Source organism: Gorilla gorilla, chromosome 16 (genome assembly GCF_029281585.2).
Source record: "Gorilla gorilla gorilla isolate KB3781 chromosome 16, NHGRI_mGorGor1-v2.1_pri, whole genome shotgun sequence".
In the NCBI taxonomy this organism is placed as follows: domain Eukaryota; kingdom Metazoa; phylum Chordata; class Mammalia; order Primates; family Hominidae; genus Gorilla; species Gorilla gorilla.
This window is the reverse complement of record NC_073240.2, coordinates 65,824,011-65,837,732: the sequence shown is the minus strand read 5'-3', so window position 1 is coordinate 65,837,732 and position 13,722 is coordinate 65,824,011. Positions and strand designations below refer to the sequence as shown.

General features: G+C 50.4%; 2 protein-coding genes across 6 annotated transcripts in view; one reads left to right on the top strand and one right to left on the bottom strand.

Moving 5' to 3' along the window:
* Positions 1 to 5,731, top strand: part of RASL12 (RAS like family 12) — a 23,209-nt gene extending 17,478 nt beyond the window's left edge. For all 3 annotated transcript variants that reach the window (XM_063698613.1, XM_004056344.5, XM_004056343.5), the window contains 2 exons: positions 444 to 634; positions 3,790 to 5,731. In XM_063698613.1, coding sequence (XP_063554683.1) covers positions 444 to 634; positions 3,790 to 4,165 — 567 coding nt within the window. In that variant the 3' untranslated portion in view covers positions 4,166 to 5,731. The remainder of the gene's footprint in view (positions 1 to 443; positions 635 to 3,789) is intronic.
* SLC51B (SLC51 subunit beta) lies at positions 5,686 to 13,722 on the bottom strand. Of its 3 annotated transcripts, none has more exons than XM_004056346.5 (4): positions 13,527 to 13,722; positions 8,951 to 9,155; positions 7,454 to 7,544; positions 5,686 to 6,099 (listed from the first exon to the last, which is right to left on the bottom strand). In XM_004056346.5, exons 2-4 carry the CDS (start codon positions 9,045 to 9,047, stop codon positions 5,901 to 5,903), a joined length of 387 nt encoding a protein of 128 aa, XP_004056394.1. In that variant the 5' UTR covers positions 9,048 to 9,155; positions 13,527 to 13,722; the 3' UTR covers positions 5,686 to 5,900. The 3 variants fall into 3 exon arrangements, with proteins under 3 accessions (XP_004056394.1, XP_018866858.1, XP_055218582.1); XM_019011313.3 differs by lacking the exon at positions 13,527 to 13,722 and adding an exon at positions 9,452 to 9,501; XM_055362607.2 differs by lacking the exon at positions 13,527 to 13,722 and adding an exon at positions 9,272 to 9,462.

The window sequence follows — 13,722 nt, the reverse complement described above, 5'->3', positions numbered from 1 at the left end:
CCTGTCTACACAGATGCTCCTGGTGAGAGCCCCTCGGCCCAGGTCTCTCCCACACACAAGTCTCCCCCCATGTCCTCACCACCCCCTGCCAAGGCTGGATGCCAGTTACTCTCAGAAGCCAAAGGGGCAGCATGAACTCAACCCAAAACCAGCGGTGCCCAGGGACAGCCAGGTCTCTGTAGGGAGCATGCCAGAGTCTTTGGCTCTGGGCCCAAGGGGCCAAGGTCTCCAAGTCTCTGGCTGGGTGGTGGGAGGGAGGTTCATGAGACAATGTCTCCTTTCACACCAAGCCAAATCCACACTCAAGTGCCCCTTTGAAAGGGCTCTGCTGAGAAACAATATACAAAGACCGGGGAGTGGGGAGGTGGGATTGGGTGGCTCAGGTGAAGGCCTTTACCCCAACCTCCTCTGCCCCCTGGCGGGGCTTCTCTCCTTCACCCCAGGACACCCCCAGGAACTGCGAGCGCTACCTGAACTGGGCCCATGCCTTCCTGGTGGTGTACAGCGTCGACAGCCGCCAGAGCTTTGATAGCAGCAGCAGCTATCTGGAGCTGCTTGCCTTGCACGCGAAGGAGACACAGCGCAGCATCCCTGCCCTGCTGCTGGGCAACAAGCTGGACATGGCTCAGTACAGGTGAGCACAGCCTGCTTGGCCCTTATCTCCAGAGCTCGCTTTCTTCACTTGTAAGGGCAGGTGGCATCTTTAGGGATTAGTGGGCTGCTAAGAACAGTCATCCCCTTGAATTGTGGTAGAAGGGATTATATGTTTGTTTGTGTGTGTGTTTGTTTTCTGAGACAGAGTCTCACTGTGTCACCCAGGCTGGAGTGCAATGGCACCATCTCTGCTCACTGCAACCTCCACCTCCTGGGTTCAAGTGATTCTCCTGCCTCAGCCTCCCCAGTAGCTGGGATTACAGGTTCCTGCCACCACGCCCGGCTAATTTTTGTGTTTTTAGTAGAGATGGGGTTTCGCCTTTTTGGCCAGGCTGGTCTTGAACTCCTGAACTCATGATCCACCTGCCTCAGCCTCCCAAAGTGTGGGATTACAGGCGTGAGCCACCGTGCCCGGCTAAAGGGATTATGTTGTAAGGGTATGGTAGATGTTGGTCTTCCAGGCAGCCAAGGACTTGAAGGGAAACGCTTCTGGGTCACACAGCAACTGCACCCTGCAAGTCAGAAGAGTGGCAGCTCCTTCCGCGCTCTTAGGTCTCTGTGGATTCTCTTGGACTCACCCTTCTTGCATGAGTCTATCTGACCTTCCGGTCTCACTCCCAGCAGCTGACTGGTCTAGTGCCCAATTCCAATTCTAAGGAGAGAGGCTCTGATGGGCTCCTTGGTCAGGTGTCTGCTCTGGTCCAACTGGCTCTCACCTCACCCAGACCCAGCCTCCGACTCTCACTCCCACAGTTGGCTGGGCTGAGAGCAGGTTCTCTTAGAAAGGGTTGGACTCGAATCGGAGGTCAGAGACTGGGCCAGAGGACGCATTACTGAAGAATACTGCAGCCATATTTTGCTTGGCTGGCATAGTGTCTTAAAAGACCTAGAACTGGAATGCTTTGAGGTGGGGCACGCTCTCTCCAGCCGACCCCAGGCCTCACCACTCCCCGTGGTTTACCTCCACCCTCTCCACACATTCAAGTTGTCTGCCTGGCCCTGAAGCATTTGACGCTGTGATGCCTGAACTTGATGAGTAACGCCACTGGATTTCTCCAGCACTGACCTTTGTCCTCTGTGGCCAGTCTACCTGCAAGGGATAGCCCCTTCCACCAGCCACTCATCCCTCCCTGTTCACGGTTGGTCAGTCCTGCTTCCCTAGGCCCCAAGGGCACATTGACTGGTGTTAGCAAGGAGGGGACCCTTTGTTTAGAACGGGTCAGATGGGCAGTGGGAAAAAGAGAGGTGTGGGACCGTGAAAGGGGACTATGGTGAGAGGCCTTCAAATGTGGCCAAGCCCTCAGACCTAGGCAAATTGTGTCTCAGAGAATGAGGGAAGTCACGTGACCTGAAAGCTGCTGAAGGTAGTCTTTGAGGAATCGCAGACCCTCTTAGGGGTCAGAAGACTGGATTGTGAGTAGGCCAGTTTTCAGTACGGGGAAAAAAGCTACAGATCACTCTTTTGACCCCAATCTTTGCCAAAGGGATTGTCTAAAATGGTTTGGGAGCAAATAACAAAGAATACATGCTCAAATGAAGCTGATCCCACCCGTTCCCTAAAAACAACTCAGGGCAATGTATTCCTATTTCATTCTTCGATCAAGTCCCAAGTTTAGTAGATTAGGATTCTGGGAAGCACAGGAAGTCTAACTTTTAGCTGAGCATTGGCCATTGTCTCCCACGACTGTCTCACTGTTAAAAGGGTAAAATGTGGGTTAGGTTGATGCTTCCCAAGCCACTGATAAAATTTTCCCTAGGATGCAACAAAATAAGAAAAAGGACAATGTTCTGTGCCTCTGTCACCCACTCACACACATGCACGCACACATGGGGTTTGTGTTTGTGAAAATTCATTATTCAAGCCCCCACAATGACAAAGTTGCAGATTCAAGCTCATCATAAAAGCAAATAATAGCAAGTGTTCTTTCCAAAAGGGTTCCTCAGGAAGCGGTGAGCTTACTGGCACCAGGGCAACCAGCCCAGGGTGGGGAATAGATCCGATGCCTCTGACTCTTTTTTGTCCCAGTTACTCACTCTCTCTCAGACCGCGCCCCCCACCATGGAGTGGCACTCTGGGAAGCTAGCCCACTCTCAGCCCCTGCTCCTGCCAGGTCAGCCTTGGGCTCAGAAACTTTTCCCACCATGGCCCACTCGAGTGCCTCCTCTCATCTAGTGGCTGTGCCATTATCCTCGGGAATGGGCAGTGGGACAGCTCAGCAGTAGGTCAGGAAGATCCAGCCAGTGGAGTCTTGGCCCCAGGACCTCAGGGACCCCCCCCATCTCTTCCCTCTTCTAGACATCCGACCTATGCAAGAGCCAGTCTTCTTTTTCTTCCCGCCTCGATTCCCATGGCTTTCAGGTCAGAAGCCTCCAGGACCTTCCCAAGTTCCGGATATTCTATCCTCCCTTCACGGGAGGTGGTGTAGGACCAAGGCAGAATAGGTGTTGCCCCCTCTCTCCTTTTGCCCTCCTCACCATGAAATGTTGTCCCCCCTGCCCTCTCCTGCCTCTGCCCTGGTTTTATTATTTGCTTTTATGATGAGCTTGAATCTGCAACTTTGTCATTGTGGGGGCTTGAATAATGAATTTTCACAAACACAAACCCCAGGAGCCCTGAGAACTCTGCCAACCACAGGCTTCTAGAGTCACCTCTATGGTCTAACCCTTCAGTCCAAACGACTGCTTCTCTCTAGAGCTGATCCCACAAGCCAGAGCTGTGGGTGGCCTGTTTCCTGCCCCAGGGACCCACGATGGGGTAGAGAAGAGATGAGGCTGGGAATGGCCTGCTTCCTTCAGCCACAGGCAGGGTCTAGCATAGGGGATTTGGAGTAGCTTCTTACCCTTATCCTCATCCCAAAATTCTGGCTTGGGTGACATCAGCTACCATTTATTGAGCACTGACTCTGTGCCAGGTACTGTGCTACGCACTTGAAACAAATTGTCTTTCGTAATCCTAACAACCCTGAGAGGCAGAGGGCAGTAACCCACTGTACTGATAAGAACGCTGAGACTCAGAGAGGTGAAGATGACCCCAGGCCACCCAGCTAGTCCATGGGGCGCTGGGTGTAGGAGCTGGTCTGCCTGACTTGGCACAGCCTGCTCCTAACTCCCTGCCTCACACTGCTTCCTCACCAGGCAAGTCACCAAGGCAGAGGGTGTGGCTTTGGCAGGCAGGTTTGGGTGCCTGTTTTTCGAGGTCTCTGCCTGTCTGGACTTTGAGCACGTGCAGCATGTCTTCCATGAGGCAGTGCGAGAGGCACGGCGGGAGCTGGAGAAGAGCCCCCTGACTCGGCCCCTCTTCATCTCCGAGGAGAGGGCCCTGCCCCACCAGGCCCCGCTCACCGCCCGGCATGGGCTGGCCAGCTGCACCTTCAACACGCTCTCCACCGTCAGCCTGAAGGAGATGCCCACTGTGGCCCAGGCCAAGCTGGTCACCGTGAAGTCATCCCGGGCCCAGAGCAAGCGCAAGGCGCCTACCCTGACCCTCCTGAAGGGCTTCAAGATCTTCTAAGGGCCCTTCCCCAGGAAGCCTAGGCTCGGTGGCTGGACAGGACTGCAGCGGGACAGGGGCTGGCTTCTCACCACCGGCCTTTCCGTCTGATGGACAGCAGACCCCGCCTCCAGCACCAAGCAGTGTCCCTACACTCAATTCACTGTGTGAGCTGGAGTGGCAGGCAGGGATGCTGCTTCTGTTCCCTCCAGGCCTTGGTCTTCATGGTAACCACCGCGTCTGTGGCCGTAGAGGGAAACAGCCACTGTGACAACCCAGAGACCTGGGGTCAGCCTTAAGTAGGAAGAAATTGCAGTGTCTATCCTGCTGCCATCAGCTCTTCCTGCTCCAGCTACAGTTGGGCCAGCTGTGGCCTTAGTGGATGGTCTGGGTGGATAGCTCTGTCAATGTCAGCCCCGAGAACAGCCTGCGGAATGACAGCCTGGGGTCCTTGTGCCACCTGGTGGACGGGAAAGGCAGGGCGGCTGCAGTTTCAGAGGCCAGAGCCTGGCCCTCCTGTCATCTGCTGACTTCACAGAAGGCCCAGGCTACAAACCCCACAGTTTATCCAAGGAAAATCTAGTTAAAATAATCCAATGGACAGAAGCCCCAGGAAGGGGTATTTCCAACACTTGGCGTCTCAATGAGGATAAAAGGGAGGGACTGTAGGTTGTCCAATGTAAGGAGCCCCAGAGTTCTTTGATCAGCAGACAGATTCCCCATGTGTTTTCCCACTGTTAAGCACTCTGTCCAAAGAACCTCAGCATCAGCTCCCTCAAGCTTAATGATCCAGGCTGCAGAAGAAAGTTGTCACTCCAGTGAGTTACCCAGGGCTCCAGGGAGCCCACAGCAGCATCAGACCCATCCAGGGGCTACAGGGCCTGCCCCCCTGCAGGTAGAAACACAGTATACCCATTTGTCATCTGGTTTGGCAGGACCCAGGACCCTCAGCAATGAGTCTGAGTGTTCAAAGCCCACTTTAGAACCTAAAGCATTTTGGGTTAATAAGGCAAAATTTTGCATATGTTATTTGGTGGTGTCACCGCAGCTTATACTAAGACAGCATGGCTCAGACATGGGATCAGGACACACCTTTGAGATCCCACTGTTAGCAAGAAAAGGCTGTCCAAGGCAGGCAGTGTGGTAGTTGTCTGATTTTGTTTACCACACGCCAGGTCCCAGGGAAGTCTTGCACAGACTCTTAGCAGACAAGCAGGGAAAGGAGAGAGGGTCCTGGTGGGTGGAAGGATTGGGAAGGGGATTCTGGGCCTGGAGGCCTGCTCCTTCCCTTCTCAGCAGTCTCAGGACTACTGTTGGATTGCAAACAGCATCTCTGACCCAGTCTTCGGACTCATTCTGTAAATGGAGGAGCTGAGGTCAGAGGGGGGCTGTGAACTACTCAAGACCACATGCGTGGAGTCCTAGCCAGGCTTCCCGACCCACAGGCCAGCTACGGATTTTGCACTTTTGCTCCAGGCCACTTGTGTGTGTATGTGTGTGTGTACCACTGCCATCTGAACAAACTATGCAATACCACCTGCTCACTTCCAGGAGCATTTTAATAAAATATTTTTTTTAATAACAGAATTTTAGTTTGCTTGCAGTTCATTCATTGTATCTGCTAAGAAAAAAAAAAAAGAAAGAAAAAGAAAAAAGCGGCTTCTTGGGAGAGACTCTAAAACCTGAGAGGTTTCAGGCCACTGAGCTGAGCCCACATCATGTGCCTGGCTTAGGATGGGGCTTCTCTGAACCCTCACTAGCTCTCAGTTTCTGGTACCTCCGGAAGGAAAACTGACAGCACATCTTTCTCTTTTAACTCAAGTTCCACCTGGGCCAAGTTTGGCTTTTCTGAGAGCAAAGTTTCTCTTAGGTTGTTTAGGCTGTTGTGATCCTTGGCCTCATCCAAATGCAGGACTTCTGGAGTTTCTTTTTCTGGTGGCTGCATCTTTTCTTTTCTGGGGGGACAGGGAACAGTGTTAATGAGGGGGGCTGAGTGGTTGGGGCAGGACTGGGTCCCCCAAATGGCTTAAAGAGTCTAAGGGGAAAATCCTATATGCAGTTTGGGAGCTACTAGAGGAGAAGCGGCAATGGTTGGATATTCCTTCAACAGAGAAATGGCTTACCCTTGCGTGTGTGTCATCTCAAGGAATCCTTACTGTCACCTGTGAGCTCAAGTATCATTGCCACCCCCGCACCTTCCATGTGAGGAAATGTGCTTCAAGGAGGCCAGGTGCAGTGGCTCACACCTGTAATCCCAGCACTTTGGGAGGCTGAGGCGGGTGGCTCACTTGAGGCCAGGTGTTTGAGACCAGTCTGGCCAACATGGCAAAACCCCATCTCTACTAAAAATACAAAAATTAGCTGGGTGTGGTTGTGCCTGTAATTGCAGCTATTTGGGAGGCTGAAGCAGGAGAATCACTTGAACCTGGGAGGCAGAGGTTGCAGTGAGCCGAGATTGCGCCACTGCACTCCATCCTGGGCAAGAGAGAGACTGTGTCAAAAAAAAAAAAAAAAAAAAAGCCAAGGATGCACATAGCTAGTGTGTGCACTTAAGCCTCCTGACTCTTGAATCCTGTGTTCTTTTCACCTAACCACACTGTCTCTGACCTTGGACTGTCATCCTACTTAGCATAGGTCCTTGTCACCTCACACCTCATCCCTCACACTACTGCAGGAAATTTCTAACTAATCTCTCTGCCTCTAGGTGTTTCCTTCTCCAAACCAGCCTAGGCACAACACCAGTCATGTTTCTAAAACCCCATCGTGTACACATCACTCCCCTCCCCCAGCCACCTTCATTGGCTCCCACTGCCCACTTCCTTAATAACTCCCATGTGTCTGTCCTCTCTCCAGATTGGTTTTATTCAAGGTACCCCTAGACTTCCTGGCCATAGTGGAGGGACCCAGCGGTGGTAAGCTGTCTGCCTAGAGATTCTGGCTGGGTCGTAGGGGGAACAGGTCTGCTGTACAGCCACTCATCTCTGAGTTGACTTTGCTGAGGTGCATGTGTGCTGATAGGGTGAGAGGGGCAAGCTCGCCTTCTGAATAGCTACACTCCTCCAGGTCATGCCTGCTTCCTGTCCAGGGCCAGGGGGTGGTAATCAGGGACTGTTGCTGTTTTTTGTTTGTTTGTTTGTTTGTTTGTTTTTAACAGCTTTGGGTTCTCGAAGGACACTGAAGACTGAATTTTGCTGTCCCAAAGGGTGGACAGCAATGATCCCTAAGTGACCCCTCTCTAGATTTCCCTCTGGGAAGGCAGGGCCTCTACCCCACAGAGACCACCCCATCCCCCCAGGACCAGCTCCTCACCTGCTTGCCTGGATGCTTCTTCCCAGGAGGACCATGCTTATAATGACCACCACAGCTGCCAGGGCAAGGATGGAATGATTCCAGGGAGATGCTGGGGAAGGACACACAGGACAGAGCCCTGAGGAATGGCCAGGCACCTCTCAAGCCCGCTAACAGCTGGGGCCTGGGCTCAGACCCAGCTTACAGCATCAACTGTCCTTTGCGTGGAGACCCTAATCAAAGATGGGCCCCTTGCCCTGGGGCACTCCCAGTCTAACAGGTGGGAGGGTGGAAGACACAGTCTCTACTCTGGAGAAGCCCTAATCTAATGGAGGAGACAGTACTGCTGTTAAATAATAGTGGGGCAACAGGGGTGAAGGGCAGAGGCCTATGGAGGGCAGGAGACAGGTGGGCCAAGATAAACTTTACAATCTTCAGTTTTGCCAGGGGCTGGACCTGCGGAGCACAAGGAAAAGAAAGAAGGCTGGGCTCAGTGGCTCACGCCTATAATCCCAGCACTTTGGGAAGCCGAGTCAGGTGGATCACCTGAGGTCGGGAGTTCAAGACCAGCCTGGCCAACATGGTGAAACACTGTCTCTACTAAAAATACAAAAATTAGCCGGGTGTGGTGGCATACACTGTAATCCCAGCTACTCAGGAGGCTGAGGCATGAGAATCACTTGAATCCAGGAGGCAGAGCTTGCAGTGAGCCAAGATTGCACCACTGCACTCCAGCCTGGGCAGCAGAGTGACCCTGCCTCAAAAAAATGGCAAAAGAAAAAAAAGAAGAAAAAAAAAAAGAAAAAGGAAAGAAAGAAGGCAGGGAGAAGGGTGGAAGGAATGGCAACTGCCCACAGATAATACATGAAGTGACTAAACTGAATGTGGCTACTCAAGATTTGTCCATGCTGTACCCAAATGAAGCAGGGTCCAGCCTCAGAGCTCTTGCATTTGCTGTCCTCCCTCCAGGAATGTTCCTCCCCCAAATAATTTGCATAGCTAATTATTTCCTTAGTTTCCTGCAAGTCACCTTCCTGATGATAAAAATGTCACCTTTTTAGTGAGGTCTTCCTTGACCACATTACTGCCCTTGTTGCATACTTCCTATTCTCTTTCTCTGTTTAATTTTTCTTTTTATTATTCATCACCAACGCACTATGCGTTTTAGTTGTTCATTTTTAATCCCCACTAGAATGTACATTCCATGAAGGCAGAGATTTTTGTGTTTTATTCACTATTGTCGCCCCAGTGCTGAGAACAGTGTCTGGTACAGAGTAGGAGCTTAATAAATGTTGTGATGATTGGAGGGCTGTATAAATAAGCAACCACACCCTGAGAAAAGGAAGGGGCGGTCCAGCCAGACCCTTCTGGGTACTGAGACACCCCGACTGATTCCCTGTCTTGGAGGAAATGTACCGCCTGACCTGGAGGGGACGACAGTGTCAGGGCCTTCAGCCAAACTCTGCTCTGTGTTGAGGGGCACACCCCCACCCCTGCCGTCAATCTCTCACCACTTACCATCTTCCACACGAAAAAACCAAAGCATCTCTTCCAGCAGCTCCTGGGGCACCACAGTACCGGCTGGGTCTCCGGGAGCCCCCTCACTGTGCTCCATGCCCCTGCTCCTGGTAGCGTGTGCAACGAGGTCCTTAGACCCTTTAGCCCCAGCAGCCCTCCTGGCCTCCTCGGTTCTGGCCCCTGGGCAGAGAAGCCGTGAAGACCCCTGGAAACAAAGCAGACAGCATGACTGGATGTCCCACCCGAGTTTGATCTCCCTCTGTGCCCAAATCCAGATCTCCTCTGGCCCAAAGTTATGGGACAAAAACGACCCAAACGAACCCAGGAGCACGTGGAGCCTGGAGGGGCAGAGACTGTGGAAGTGGGAGTGACTCAAATATTTATTAAAAGCCATCGCATGTGTGGAGGAGCAGTTCTGGGAGTGAGGAGGACTGAGCCACTGGCGAGTTCTGGGACCCTTGCAAAGGACATCTCGGGTCTTCGCCTGTTCAGCGTCCGTACCTGGCTTCTACGAGCCCACAGCGCGCCCACGCGTTGCCATAGCAACTTGTCCCTTGGGTGTCATGCGGTAGCCAATCACAGGCCTGTGTTTCCCCACGTGTCAAAGGCTGGGCCTATCACGCCTCTCTCCTGGGGATTGGCACGCCTACGACACAGAGCGGAGAAAAGGGAAAAGTGCCGGAGGGAAAGGCAGCTGCCGGCTCCTGATGCTGAGAGGGCACCCCCTGCCCCGACCCCGAGAGTTTTTTTTTCCTTTTTTTTTTGGACAAGTTAGCAGAATTGGTTTCTGTTATTTGCAAGGGAAGAACCTGAATCCATGCTCTCTGGATAAATCCCTTACTTCATGTAGGCCTATTTCCATCCCAACTATTAATAATAAACTGAACCTCAGTCAATCTCAAAACAGTCAGACATTTTGACGTCTTCTTGTACTAACTGCATTATTACTACTTAATATAAAATTTTCTAGCATCCATACTTTACAAAACAAAAAGAAATAGGTAAAATTAATTTTGACAACATATATTATTCAGGCCAATATTAAAATTGTTAAGTTATTTCGCTTCTTTTTTTTTTTTTTTTTTTGAGACGGAGTCTTACTCTGTCGCCCAGGCTGGAGTGCAGTGGCACGATCTCTGCTCACTGCAACCTCTGCCTCCCAGGTTCAAGCGATTCTCCTGTCTCAGCCTCCTAAGTAGCTGGAATTACAGGCGCATGTCACTACCGCCCCACTAATTTTTGTATTTTTAGTAGAGACGGGGTTTCACCATGTTGGCCAGGCTGGTCTCGAACTCTTGACCTCAGGTGATCCACCCACCTTGGCCTCCTAAAGTACTGGGATTACAGGAGTGAGCCACCGCGCCCGGCCCAATAACACATTTTTTTGAAAGGACACACATTAAACACATTAAGCTGTGTCTTGGGGAGGAGGAGGAAGAGAGTAGGAATGGAGATAAACGTAACTAAAATAAAACAAGAGAAGTGTTTTGAACAGATCAATTATAAAACATGCCATAGGGCACCAAGAAAAAAAAGTGTACAGGGAGGATCGAAGCATTCTCAGGTCCCCTCACACTCTGTCACTGCCTTAGGTGCTCAACAATCTCAGCCCCAAATAGCCTTTGGACACTGAGCCAGGGGCATTCAAAAACAGCTGGATGGCAAACAGCCAGACAGAAAATCGGAGTATCAACAAAAGGACTAGCTTTACATCAGAGTTTCCTCTAGCACTAAATGCTCTGAGAAAACTAAAAAGGCATATCTACAAATTGCAAGGGAAAATATTTTGACACAAATACAATACTGACTTAAGCTTTTCATATGTGAATGATCATTCATATGCCAAGGTGGAGATGGAAGTCAGGGAGAAAAAAAGACCTTTCTTAGACTTTTTTTTTTTCTTTTTTTTTCTTTTGAGATGGAGCCTTGCTCTGTCGCCCAGGCTGGAGTGCAGTGACGTGATCTCAGCTCACTGCAACCTATGCCTCCTGGGTTCAAGCGGTTCTCGTTTGTGCCTCTGCCTCCCAAGTAGTGGGACTACAGGGCATGCCACCACGCCAGGCTAATTTTTGTATTTTTAGTAATGATGGGGTTTCCTCATGTTTCCCAGGCTGGTCTTGAACTCGTGACATCAGGTAATCCACTCGCCTCGGCCTCCCAAAATGCTAGGAATACAGGCCTGAGCCACTGTGCCTGGCCCTTTCTTAGACTTTCAAGGACTCACATGCACACTGCCTACTTACTCATTTGAGGGAGATTCTATCTATCTATCTATCTATCTATCTATCTATCTATCTATCTATCATCTATCGATCTATCTGTCTATCTATCTATCTGCCTACCTACCCATCTAAAATCATGGAAAGACAAAGTTACAAGAATGGCCAACAGATGTGATCTTGTGTTCTAGCTCCAACTGACTGTCCAGAGCACTGTCCAAGAAGGATTGTGACATTCCATCCAGTCTCAGATGTAAGAGTGCCTGGATTGATTAGTAACATCAGCCACAGGCCCCTGTGCCATATGCAAACCCCTGAACTCACAAAGAAAAGTGTTGAAGTTGAGAAACCAAACACAGTCTTCTTCTAGGGTGTGGGATGAGATTTAGACACATGGGATATTCATGTTGACCACTTCTGTATTGTGTGGTTTCTTATGGGTATACACTGCTTTCATGAGAACAATACATGTAATTCCATTTTTAATGTGTGTATATATTTCTATGTATATTTTGTCTATTTGTATGTTGTTGTTGTTTTTTTGAGATGGAGTTTTGTTTTTGCTGCCCAGGCTGGAGTGCAATGGTGTGATCTCGGCTCACTGCAACCACCGCCTCCCAGGTTCAAGAAATTCTCTTGCCTCAGCCTCCTGAGTAGCTGGGACTACAGGCATGTGCCACCACACCCAGCTAATTTTTGTATTTTTAGTAGAGATGGGCCACCACACCCGGCTAATTTTTGTATTTTTATTAGAGATGGGATTTCACCATGTTTGCCAGGTTGGTCTCGAACTCCGGACCTCAGGTGATCCGCCCACCTCAGCCTCCCAAAGTGCTGGGATTACAGGTGTGAGCCACTGCACCCAGCCTTTGTATGCATTTTTAAATGTAGGTATTATTGTACTTATACCTTTTGAGACAACAATTCCAATTTTTGATATTTAATTAATGGAACTAATCAGATCAGTGTACAAAGACGCAGGTAAGCTATTGTCCACAGTGGAGTGGTGTTTTTTTGTTTTTTGTTTTTTGAGACAGAGTCTGGCTCTGTCGCCCAGGCTGGAGTGCAATGGCACCATCTTGGCTCACTGCAACCTTCATCTCCCGGGCACAGGCGATCCTCTCACCTCAGCCTCCTGAGCAGCTGGTACAGCAGGCATGTGCCACCACGCCCAGCTAATTTTTGTATTTTTTGTAGCGATGGGGTTTCATTATCTTGCCCAGGCCAGCCTTGAACTTCTGAGTTCAAGCGACCTGCCCACCTTGTCCTCCCAAAATGCTGGGATTACAGGCATGAGCCACCGCGCCTGGCCAAAATATGTTTAAAATATGTTTAATATTGTTACAATAAACACATACCAACCAACAAAAAACCAAAATGACAAACTGGATACAAATCCAGAACCGAGAGTCAGCCCTCCTCAGCTATGTTAGATGCCACAGAAACAAGCGACATATTTCTTTCTTTTTTTGAGACAGACTTTCACTCTTTTTGCCCAGGCTGGAGTGCAATGGCATGATCTCAGCTCACTGCAACCTCCACCTCCCAGGTTCAAGTGATTCTCCTGCCTCAGCCTCCCAAGTAGCTGTGATTATAGGCATCCGCCACCATGCCCAGCTAATTTTGTATTTATTTATTTAGAGACAGAGTTTCACTCTTGTTGCCCAGGCTGGAGTGTAATGGCACCATCTCAGCTCACTGCAACCTCCGCCTCCCGAGTTCAAGTGATTCTCCTGCCTCAGCTTCCTGAGTAGCTGGGATTATAGGTGCCCGCCACCACACCCAGCTAATTTTTGTATTATTAGTAGAGACGGGGTTTCACCACATTGGCCAGGCTGGTCTCGAACTCCTGACCTGAGGTGATCCATCTGCCTCGGCCTCCCAAAGTGCTGGGATTACAGGCATGAGCCACCGCACCCGGCCAATTTTGTATTTTCAGTAGAGATGGGGTTTCACCACGTTAGCCGGGGTGGTCTCGAACTCCTGACCTCAGGTGATCGGCCTGCCTCGGCCTCCAAAAGTGCTGGAATTACAGGCGTGAGCCACTGCGCCCGGCCAAAGACATATTTCTATCAAAGCACGTATCCAGTTTGCTTCTAAAGTGAGCATCATATTGTCATCTGCATGATTAAATTAAACGTTATGCCTTATTTGCATTTTATTAGTTTTGCCTTTAATGTTCTTTTCTTGTTCCAGGATCCCATTTAGGATGTCATACTGCATTTAGTTGTCTTGTCTCCTTAAGCCCCTCTGGGAGATCTCTGCATTTTAAACAGGGCTTAACCATCTGCCATTGGACTGTGACTTCTGCCAAAGACCTGGGCCACCCATCCCCAAGGCAAGATGAGGACACTCACCCCGGATCCTGAGTTCCTGACGACTGCCTTGATCTGCTGTTGGGAGCAGCACTGATTTCTGTATCTTCCTTTTCCTCCTCTTTATGGGAGAACAGGATAGTCTTTGCACTTGAGCTCTCCCAGGCAGTAACAGCTGTCACTTAGGGGACAGTGCCTGGAGAGCCTGCGGCAGCTGGACCCATCTGATAGCTCTGGC